Source organism: Larus michahellis, chromosome Z, assembly GCF_964199755.1.
Source record: "Larus michahellis chromosome Z, bLarMic1.1, whole genome shotgun sequence".
Classification (NCBI taxonomy): Eukaryota; Metazoa; Chordata; class Aves; order Charadriiformes; family Laridae; genus Larus; species Larus michahellis.
The window spans coordinates 43,015,186-43,027,453 of NC_133930.1; the positions used below are offsets into that span (position 1 = coordinate 43,015,186).

Consider the following 12,268-nt stretch of genomic DNA (forward strand, 5'->3'; position numbering starts at 1 on the left):
GAAAAAAATTAACTCCAGCCAATTTACAGCACCACCTTGAATCTGACCCTCTGCTTTAGGCTATGAAGCAAATTCTCAGAGGTGAGTTCCATGACTACACTTCACTTGCTCATTTCAGGAGCATTTCCTACACTTATATTGTGTAAGAGACCTGGGCAGAGACAAAGCAAAGCTTCCTAAATAGCAACACTGGGAAAATACAAAGCCAATCACATACAAAAGGGTATGATGTGCACAAGGTAGACATATGAAAGAGAAATTATTAATCCTTTTTAAGGTCTTAATAGTATTAGTTTTAACAAAAGACACTCTTCATGCAGCAGCTTGACTTTAAAAATTAATTTGAAATGTTCCAGCAAGGCCTAAAACATACTGACAGCACAATACACTTCAGTGAGCTAATTCTAGATGCTTTGCATTTCGATAAAAATTCTCCTGGGAGGGTATCCAAGTAGTTAAAAGAAAAAAAAAAAGTCAATTAATTAAGGCTCTTGAATGAGGAAGGTCTATACGAAGTTTATACTCTGGCTTATAAAAAAATAAAATGTTCATCCAAGGACAAACACGAACAAATAATGAAAATCCCTTGACTTCCTGGTTTACAACCTGTTCACTCAGCTAACAGTTTTAGTATTTCACCCAAGATAAACAGTTATAATATGAACTGCATCTTCCAGCTGTTCTATACAAACTATAAACTTACCATTCAGCAGAATGCAAGCTGTTCCTGAAACTTTCAGTATGAGACCAGGGATAATGGGATCGCTCCCATTCATGAAGTGACTCGTGAGCATAAGAATTTGGAGGGCTTGGGGAAAGCATCAGTGAAGAACTCAAGGCAAGAAATGCTCAGGCGCCCCGTGCTTCTTCAACATGCAACTCTTAGTCAGCAGGTGCAACCTGCTGACTAATAATGCGGTAAGGCGTACATACAGTCCTGCACAGCTGCTGCAGAGGTCAGAAGAGCTGTTACTTCCTTACATCTCTTCCCCCAAACACCCAGAGCAACAGAATATTCACAATGGCTAGTAGGAAGGACGTTAACTCCCATTTGTTGCACAGGTGTGTTTTCACAGCAAAGGCTGCAAAATTCCAATGTAAACAACAAGACTTCTTAACCTCCAGAGCAGCTGTACTTTAAAAATATAAATATATTTCACCTCTGCACCAGTTTGCTAAAGGTCTATCAGTACTTTAAAAATACAATCTTGTTTGTGGTCTTAAAGACACACACAAGAGAAAATTCAGTGAGGCTACTCATGTTCCTGCTGAAAGAGTTAGGGCTATTACCGAATTAAACTTCACATCTTATTTCACACAAAAAAGAAAAATTAAGACACAAAATGAACTTACTCAAGACCACAGTCCTTGCCAAAGGACGAGCCAGGATCATCCTTGCCCAGTCATTTCACCATTGCCTCGCTTTCTGAAAGTTGTTCAACAGCATCACTACCTACCTACGTGTTGTAGAAAAGTCCCCTTAAACTGTTTCCAAAAATCCGTAGGTATCACAATAAATAAAAAAGCTCTCAGTAGTGCAAATGTCTGTCTCCTCTAGTATTTTACCCTACGCAACAAAGTGTTTTATTTTGAACTTGTTAACGATGTACATTAAATGCACAGACAAACAAACACACACACACAAAAAAAATACCTGGTGAGCTCTTCTTTAATCTTCAAGGGTTCATGTGGGTAGAATTTCACTCTAAAGCACATGGTATATGGTGGATGAGCTGAAACATGACAAAGAAAAAGCGTGAGAACAGTAGCAAACAAACATTGCCTCAGCCACTCTGAAGGACTGGCCTCCATGAGTCTTACGAAGTAGCCTGTGTGATGGTTAGCTCTGAAGCTTCAGGCAGGGATTCAAACAAAACCAATAAACATTATACATACACAGGAAAAGAATAGAACATATGACAAAGAAGGCCAAAGCATGTGCAAAATACAGCTAACCTATGCAAGTCAATTTATAAATGGTTTTGCACCTCATAAGACTTATAGCTTGATCCAAGAAGTACAAAACACATTTCGGCCGGTCTTTTTTTTTTTTTCTTTTGTGCCAATTGATAAACAATTGCATCTTGTCACAATGAGATAAAAAGGTGTTATGTATATTTGCTATTCCTGATCATGATAATGCCTTGATTAAAAAATGGAAGAAACCATTTTAAGCTTGGTTAATGAAGCTTGAGACAACAGAACTGCTTGTTTCCAGTATTTACCTACTCCTGACCTATGGTATCAACCAGTCCTTAACTACAATACTGTCACTTCTCACCAAAAAAAAAATTAAAAAAAGGGAAATAAATAAAGAAAATCACAGTAACAGGAATGATTTCAAGTCATCAATCAGAAACTGTCTCTCGGTTTTACATTAATGAACACAGCTTTATATCCCACTGTTGTATCTTTAATAGCACTCAAGATATTATCTAATCCTAGGCCAGTGATCTTCCAGTGACTACAGGAGGGACAAAAAGCAAATCAAACACTGTTATTCTAATCAAAGTGGCATCTTGTGATAATCATGTTAGAATAAAAGACATGTGAAAACCAAGTAGAAGGCTTAAAAATATTAATCACATCAGGCACAATACACAGGTAGGCAGAGCCCTCACAGCTATCTGTAGACAGGTAATGTTCATGTTTTAAATTTCTTTTTGAAGTGAGAAGAAAAATACTGCATCTTCCAAAGGTAAATGTTGTAGGGAAGAAACCCACCTATGTTATGGAGGCCACGGTAACTGGCAGGCCTGCTGGTAACACCGAGGGAGTGCATGGAGAAGGAGCAAGCGCTAAGGCAGAACTTGCTCTAAAGCAGCAAGGCACGGTAAGCCGTGCTTGGGTCCTCTTTACAAAAATGTTTACCAGCACAGCTACTTTTCAATGGACAGAAACAGAGAAAAAGCTGAGGCTTCAAAAAAAATAGGAACGTGTGATCACTGCGCTCATTTGGGAGTGTCCTACAGACCTAAGTGCACACTTACAATCCTTTTTTTAAAATATTTAACTATGAAATTAACTTTCTGCACACACTTACACTCGTACTCAACATTTATAGTTGCTTAATTAACAAGTCAGGGTTTTGTGGTTTTGGTTTGTTTTGTTATTTTAAAAGTAAAGTATCCATGCAATTTTAATTCACAGTAAAGGGCAGATCTATAATATTCCAGTTAGTTTTAAAAGTCCCTTAGTCTTAATGTATACTCAATGCATACAGTCAATTTAACCTTCCCAAATCTTGAAGAGGTGGTGCTTTTACAGGAGGAAAAGAAGGGAAGGCAGAAGAAAAGGGCAAAGAACTTTACAGGTGAAACAGAGAATTACATTTTAGTTATCGTAATCTGCAACAATAATCACTAAGCTACCAGAACATTTTACTGCACCATCTCCTCAAGCTTACTAACTCACTGGCTTGTATAAACAGCATGTGGAAATTAGTTCAACGATCATGATATTCTTTAAGCTACTTTGACTGCAGTATTTACCTGTACGCTGCAGTTTTCCAGAAAGACATCTCTGGATATCACGTAGTTCCACGTGATGTACAAAACCAAAATTAAATAAAAATGCATTACATCTTTTGTTATGGTTGGTACCTTTGGAGGGTTCAACTGCTTTTGAAGATGAAGTTATATCTTCCCTTCAAGACCTCATGTCGCACTTTTTAAGCTTCAACAAAAACTCCTGATTTGACGATTTTTTACTTGTTTAAATAACTACTCATTTAAGATGCAAGGAGGAACGTTAGAATAGATGGGGATGGCGAGATGAAAAATACAGAAACAAAGAAAGCAAGGAAACAGTAACAAACAGAAACAACCATGAGGAAATGGAGAAAGAAAAACAAGCCTTAAGTGTTCTCTAGGGATGCTTTGAACATTCAATCTAATAAAATCTGGACAAGCCCTCTGAGGCAATACAAACTGCTTTCTCTGGGCTTCAGCTTCTTAGATGTGACCGCAGCATTGTCTTACAGTGACTGGAAATAGGCTGCAAAACAGAGGACACTGCTATATCCTCCCTGCCCTGTAATGGCAAACTGGAAGGTAAACTGAATTCAGTGTCACAGAATGGAAAAAAGCCTTCCAGTAACGCACTAAGGAGTCACATTGCCTCGACAAAGCAAAAGATAACATAAGTAATCTTAAATGGTTCTGTCTCTTCTTAATAGCCGTCTTAAAACTATGCAAGGGAGAAAAGCTTGCACTTTCAGAATACGGTTCCACCTAAAAAACATGCTAGAAGAGCCAACCTGTATTAAATGAGCAAGAGCTCTTCCTCAGCAAAAAAAAGACTTTTAAATTTACTGTCTGATTTAGAAGTAGTTTGTGCTTGAAATAGGGATGCAGAAATAAGAAAAGCTAGTGCATGACTCTGCAGAGCCCTAGCTAGTACAAGCCTACTGCAAGACCCTAAAAATGTATTGAATTTTATGCAAATTTTTGGATGTCGATGACTGAAACATTGGCTGTGGTAAAAACAAAGAAACGTGGCAACCACCGAAAAGCAACAGCTGCCCTGTATGCAAAGAGTGTCATAGTGAGGAAAGGAAGGCCATACACTGCACTTAAAAAACAGCCCACAATCAGTTAAGAGCAAAGGTTGTAATAGGAAGTGTTTTCCTTGTAGCAGAAGGCCAGTACGTGACAGAAGTATACACCAATGCACAGAATACACAGGAGATTTGGCAAGGCCGTTTGAGGCCTACTTGGTAAACTTTTTCCTAGACTCAAGCTTCTCTAACAATATTCCTCATCAGTGCAGCAAGCAACACGAAACAAGGCTGCTGCAGCCGGCTACACAGAGGTCCTTCCTCAGCAACGCCTGCAAGAATGGCACAGTTCTGACCTGCAACTTGAAATGTTAAAAAGAATATGATCCCCTCCATCCAATCTATCTCCGGAGATGAGATATGAAGGTACATTGCAATTACAGGAGGAAACGGGGTCCTCTTTTTCTGTTCCTCTTTCTCAGTTAGAAAACCAGCCACAAACAATGCGGAATTGAAAGGGGCCCCCACAGCTATCCACTTTCCTCTCCATTTTGATTTTAAAATGGATCATGAGCCTTATGTTCCTACAAAAACACATTTGATGATATGTAAACATTTAGTAAGGCCTTCGTCTTACAGATTTTACAACACTGGAGAAACACACATAGGAACCTCATACTCTCCCATTCACGATATTCTTTTAGTGGAAAGCAAGACAGACAGCAAATTGTATCAGCTCAAGACATGAGACTGTCAAGCCAGACAATTCCTCAATTCCTTGAAAGCAAAATTACTTTCTACCACTTACTCACACATTAAAGGGGAAACATTAACAACAAACCTTCCCAAAACAGAACTCAATTTGCAGAAGAACATTTCTTCAACGCAAAACTAGCCTGAATATAATCAGTTTTATAATAGCTATAAGCCTTTTCTTTCAGAGTGGTCCTTTATCTGTCAGATAAGGAGGAGCTGGTACAGTGAAATGCCCAAGGCTTTGTCAGAATTTCCTACCATCACAGGCTTTGTTTTCTCACTAAAAAAGATTCACAATTACAAAAATTTCAAAGGACTTCAGCATGGAGAATAGTACTGTCTGCGAACTCCATTGCAATGGGGGTATTAATTTGCCAGTTTATGTGGTAACAGCACATAAGAGATGAAGGCAGAAGAACAAATAAAACCATTTAAATTATATCAAATGCTGAAAGCAGTTATGAACTAGACCCTCATGAAGGAACGACACACACACAGTGTGGAAGGTTTCCACGCAACTGTGATTGTATGTTTTTAAGGTTTATTTCAGTTGCATTTAACTAAGACAAACTGGCCAATGTACATGAAACAGTAAGGAGCTCCTAGCTAAAAAACAAACCTCTAACACCCCGACCAGAACGAAGAGGGATGTGGGCACTGCACCCCTTGGCACAGATACCAATGTGTAAGGGTCTCACATGCATTCATTTTTAAGCAAAGCCCACTGAATCATTCATCTTCTGTGTACATGAAGAGCTTATAGGGCATAAATAAGCCTGAGAAAAACTACACACTCATATTACCATTTTCTTCATAGAAAGACAACCTGAAACAGTAAGAAAAAAATATTTATGCAAGAGAAAAATTGTTTTTAAAAGCTGGTGAAAAACTTGATTGACGTTTTAAAAGTGCGAACCAAAGAGGGAGAAGGACAGAAGATCTCTCTGGAAGTTTTCCTGTTTGTTTTTAACAACCTGCTTTTCATCCAGCACAAATACTAGCTTCTGTAATGAGCTGTACTGGCAGTGTTGGTTTTTTGATTATACATGGAGTACAGAGGGATACTGAAAGCCAAAAGCAGATGTTTATCTTCATATCCCTGAGAATGCAACATTGCAGAAAACTTCCTGCGTCTCTCCTTGATGTTACATATTCTCTGAACTACACTACCCTACCAACACTTAGTGCTCATTTGAAAAAAAAAACCCAAAAACAACAAAACAAACAAACAAAAAAAAAACCATTACACTCAAACAGTCTTCATGTTCACTGACGCTGCAGAAGGATCTCTGGGGAACCCTAAGACATATGTTGTTGTTTCCGTATACCTCTTCCCCTACCAAATAAATCAGCTGTTTATCCATACCGCTTGCTGAGCATGCTTAAGACAGAGAGGACACTACTCAGTGCTTTTATTTTATGCTTAAGATATACCTGAGCTACCATAAATCTCAAATTGTGGGGTCTTCTTCATTGCACTTAATTAGTTATGGGACAGCACAAGGCAACGTGGATTTTCATCAACCAGTTACAGTAACGTGTTAAAGCATGTTATTAAATCTTCAGGAGGATCATAGGTAAAGAATATACAGCATTTGGATTAGTGCCTGAAGAATGACACAAAACTTCCTGGTTTCGATGTGCATGGATTTGTGAACCTCATATTTGATTAAACTCTTTTTCAGATTTGTACTGAGACACGAAAACTGATGACAAGTTTGTTGAAATTCAAGAATCTTTATAAAGTTTTGGACAACCCATCTCAGCATCTGGGTTCTTGTTTCCCCTGTTTCATTCTATCTGTTTTCACATTTTATGACAGCATTAGAGATTAAGAACATTAACAAATTCCAGTGGCCCGACACAGGAAAATATCCTTTTTCAATTACTCTCTCAGATCATTTGAGATGCAAGGCAGCAAGAAAAACATGCAAATTTTGAACTCCTGCACATCAGAGCAACAGAACTGATTCTGTTCCACTGTCATCAAGAACAAACCCCATATATTTTGATATTTCCTACAAAGCTGCTTACAGAATACCTGCATACTTAGTATACAGAATAACCTTTAAAATTAATGAAAAAAGAGAGAGGGAAAGTGCATCGGAAAGCTCTGTTCTTTACTTAAACATCAATGCTGATGTGACATTCCTGGACAGAAAATAAGTAAAAAAATATTAAGACGGCCAAATGGAAAGGAACTTTACTGTCAGCATCTGGGAGAGAATAACAGTGTACCCAAAAATATGCAAAAGAACATAAAAACTGGTTTAAAAAGGTCTTCATCTAGAACCATAAAGATGCAGCTACTTCAGGCAACCTTCCAGAAAGTTTTTCGACACACTATTGGAAGCGTGGTGCTCACAGCTACTGATAACTGGCCACCAACTGGCTTCAACCAGTACAAACGAGACTGGCAGTGGTTCAAGACACTTCTTAGAGACTAAAATTTCCCCTCAAGAAAAATTAGTGGCATATATGGCTGAAGCACAGACCTAGACTTTACACATCGTATTATAAACTTCATTCTAGTGAAGATGGAAAATGCAAAGGTAGATGCTGAGACAATAAAGATGCCATGCCTTCATTCTTCCTGTGTTGCACCAGGACACATTTAAATGGTTGCAAATGCAATTTAATGGACACCTTAAATATGGTTTCATATGTGATAAGGCAAAATATAAAATATTTTGGAAGATTCCTTCTGTCATATCCCAGTATTGCTAAATACAAACTTAAAGCAATCTTTGCCAAAGCAAAAGAAATTAAAATGGCAGCGCATCACACAAGAACCTATGCAAACTTCAGAGCTTCAAACATAAACCAAAAGAAACGTGTAACTGCCAAATTGTGATTTCTGTATAACCTGACTATATGGAGGGATTATGCCTGAATGATTCATCTACTACGGAGGTCCACGAAAACCTACTGAAATTTGTATTAGAATACTACTCCCTGTCATTCGTTTTCTGCTCTGAATATTTGTCAGTAATGAGCTGCATGAATAAATACACTGAAAAACTTGTTACTGTGCTGGGGGAAAATGAAGTTGCCCTCAAATGGTAGTTGAGATCAAGCACACAGCATTTTTCAAATTTTGCTGCATGTATGCAAGTGCTCCATAATCCTATGTAAATCTGAGCATTCAACTGAATTTAGAACACTTTAAATCACTAGTATTAATACAACCACCTCTTGCATCAGGGGAAATGAAAGTCCATTCTTAAAAAACAGACCATTTCACTGTTTTCTGAGTTCCTTAATGGCGAAGAAAAAAAATGAAACCTCCGTCTAAGACAGTCACTGTGAATAGCTTTCTGACACCATTTCTTCCAGAAGTCAGATACATAATGTATGTTCTATTAACCAGTCACTTCATTGCTTCAGTTTTTACACTTTCCACCTGCTACTAATTTCAGTCCTCACTTGTGTCACCTGAGACTGCAATGCTTTTCAAATGAACATTGGTAATTTCTTCTTCTGAGTCTAAACCTTTTCATAGTAAACTGAATATTTTTAGATAAAATACAAATTAAACTTGTGTCCCTTTAGAAATTGTTTAGTGTTCTACATCAATGTAGCATATTTTTAGAAAAATAAATCAAGAGGTTCCTGATGTGAAATGCTTACAAAAACGTCCTTGAAACCTGTGAGAGCAAAAGATATATTTATGCGTAATCTACGTGGATTCTACACACATGCATATAAAATGTATATCTAGCTCCGTGTTTTGTTTCCTTAAAGGGTAGGTTTTGTAACCTTAAAGGGTTATCACAGCAACTAAAGTTCTTCATCTGTGACAAAAGATGAAGTTACACTAGTATTAAACTGAAGAAAAAGCCAATCACATAGTTAATTCTAGTTCTGTGTCCTAAATCTAGGTCTGATAACAAAACGCCTTTGCTTGCATCTCATTCTCTTTTGCTGTTGTTGTTGAGACCTTTTCACTGTGATAAATAACCTCATATTAGTTGCATTTTATTTTGCTTTTTTCCTATGCATTCATTTTTCAGTCTTCAGAGTTTTGATTAGGATTCTATCCCAAAAGCCACACAAGTCCTCTGATGAGACCATCACATTGCTACATCTATGGAATTTATGGAGTACCATCGATCACATCTAGGCAACACCTATATGCAGATAGAGTTGTTTTGAATAAATCAAAACACTCTCAGTGAGTGCATCTGTTGGCATGGTTCCTGAATATGTTGCTATGCAAAGTGCAAAAAGAAGCATGAGCCCTTACACTTTGTTGGGCACAAGCAGTGATACAAATGCAAATTAGAGGATACTTTGAGGAAACTCTTCTACTTTCGGTGCACTGGAAGGAAGAAAGAGATAAAGATAACTCATTATTACAGTCCCTCTTTTCTTCCTCCACTAGCACTGCAGAGGAGCACAACCTAGTTTTAGCTAGACATTCTTGAACTTATTTTTTACCGGAAAACACTCCAGCTGCCTAAACACTAGCTATAAACAGTTCACACTGGATATGCTAGGTATATGTGTGCATGCTTATATACACATGTACACACATGTTGTAATATATACTATTGCTGCATTAATGGAAGAATTTCTTGAAGTATTCCGTGTAGTCCAGCCAACACCCAGAATTAACTGTTTTAACGTATTAGACAATCTCTTAAGACTCATCACATTTAAAAAAAAATACATTATCTTCCACACAAAAGACACCTTGTACTTATCCTTAAAACAGGGAACAACTGCATACAAAGGGTATGTCAGTAAAATTCTCCTTCATTTCATATACTAAGTAGATAGATAGACAACAGCTTTTATTAAACAAGACACAACTCCCAATGGCCTAAACCAAGTCTCCAGAACTTACAAATAAACACTCCATTCCGCTGCTGGATGTAAACTTCTGAGTACCAAAGTAGTTCTGCTTCCTGAAGAAGTCTTCACAGTTGGCCCATGTAATGGAAAGGATGAGCCAGACCATAACATTTCAAAAAGAAAATTAAAATAACACATTCCTATTTTGAGGAGTCCTTTTAAAATAACAATTGTAATTTTCCACTTGCCTCTGGCAGGAGCTCACCACTTAAGACTGCCACACTCCATAGCCTATTGCCATCTCCCAGTGGCTGATAGTGTCTGATGGAAAACGAAAGGCAGCACATACAGGTCTTCCCACCAGATCCGCCACCCCACACACATCAGCTGGCCTCTGGCTCGAGCCTTGAGCAGTAAGGCAAAGCTCTTGATATGCAAAGAGCACTGTGAGAGAGTGAAATGAGGGCAGCATGGAGCTTCTATGAGTCCACATAAGATGCGAAGGGCCTATTTGCACCAGGAAACAAATGAGGCGTATTCTACATTACTGCATGAAAGCTCAGGAAAACCTTTGGACATTTCAAAAGCAGTTTAAAAACATGCGCTATCAACACTTACATTTCATTTGCTTGAAGATGGACTTGTTGGGCTCAAGCCAGTGCTGGAAAGGCAAAGCAGAGAGCGGAGGTTAATACGGATCACAGCAGACAACAACATCCTTGTAGATGTATGTGGTACAAAAATAGGAAGTAGGATTTTTGTTTCACTGAGACATACATAAACTGGAAAAAGCACCTCCATACTGTTTAAACACTGGAATTGCCCTGTGTAAGGATACTTGATGTTACAACTGGTTGTAAGATGTAGCTGAGATAAAAATAAGACAAATATTTCAAACACAAATTCAAAGGAAACAGGTTCTAGTGATGAGTTTGCAGCAGACATTTCAGTCTTACACTTTCAGCTATTTTTTTCCAGAAGAGTGATCATATTGGACAGTAGGACAGACTGTTCAGAAACGCTAACACCGTCTGTTCATTAATGCAGTCTCCTATAACTAAAGCATGTGTAAATATGTGACTCTGTTCTCAGTCAGCACCCTCAGAACACAAGCTATTGTTCTCTTCTAGCAAGAACTAAAAATCTGAAGGGAAAAAGAATGTACTTTTCCATTAAATGTTTATGCTACAGACAGCCATTGCACAACAGAGAGAGAGGTATGGATGCCTACTAGCTGGTGTATAACTTTCCAGGGAAAGTCTGCAATGGCAGGAAAATTTTTTTATACTTCCGAAAAATAAACTCAGATGCTTCTGCGACGAAAAGCTGGGCTCACATTTTAGTTAAGAGCCTTAGCACATCCCCTGCTAACACTAGCTGAACTGTTCAGGAGGATGTTTTGATTGACAAAAGAACATGCTGATATTCAAGTGCCACTTCTGACCACAGCCAGCAGCATTTGTACTAGGATTTTTCCTGTAAGCAAAAAATCTCCACACTAATATGAGATTTGTGCTGCAGAAGCAGCTGGTCAAAAAGCAAAGTATTCAGTTTTAATGAGCATAATCAATGCTGGAAAACCTTGCACTAAGGGGTTTCATTTTTAACCCTTTTGATTCTAGCTCTAAAACCCTACAGTCTACTGCAAAAAGAAAACCTAGCATTTTTTAAACCATGTGTTATTTAAAATATCCTACATCAGATACTATTTTTCCTCATAACTTACAGTAATTCTACTACAGAGAAAGGCAAGGGGAAGATATTTTGTAGGAACTGTTAATAGGTGACAGAAAACTATTATTTTAAAAATCATGATGTCTCAAGAATTCAGTCAAAATCAGGGGTAACTGTAAATTAGTTTCCTGGAACAGCACTACTCACAAAACAAATAACTTGGAAAGAACATTTTCAAATATCTGCAGCTTATACGCTATGGCTGCTCAGAAACTCCTGCATATAGTTTACTGCAATATTGGAGATAAGCACTACTATGTATTTCTGTTTGAAGCTCACTTATCACTGAGAGACTGATATGGAACCCTGGTACTCAAAAGACAACAAAACAAAACAAAAAAACCACCCCAAACTTCAAACAACAACAACCAACCCTGCACCATTTCTTCACCTCTTCCTGCTCCCTATTATCTCTCTTTTTTGGGGGAAAGGAAGAAAGAAAACAGAATTGAGAAAGCAATGACTGATTCAACAACTTACCAG

General features: G+C 37.9%; 1 protein-coding gene across 2 annotated transcripts in view; it reads right to left on the bottom strand.

Moving 5' to 3' along the window:
• FRMD3 (FERM domain containing 3) overlaps positions 1-12,268 on the bottom strand; it is a 139,668-nt gene that overhangs the window by 53,578 nt on the left and 73,822 nt on the right. For both annotated transcript variants that reach the window (XM_074570364.1, XM_074570365.1), the window contains exons 3-4: positions 10,670-10,712; positions 1,655-1,733 (exon numbers count right to left, since the gene is read on the bottom strand). In XM_074570364.1, coding sequence (XP_074426465.1) covers positions 1,655-1,733; positions 10,670-10,712 — 122 coding nt within the window. The remainder of the gene's footprint in view (positions 1-1,654; positions 1,734-10,669; positions 10,713-12,268) is intronic.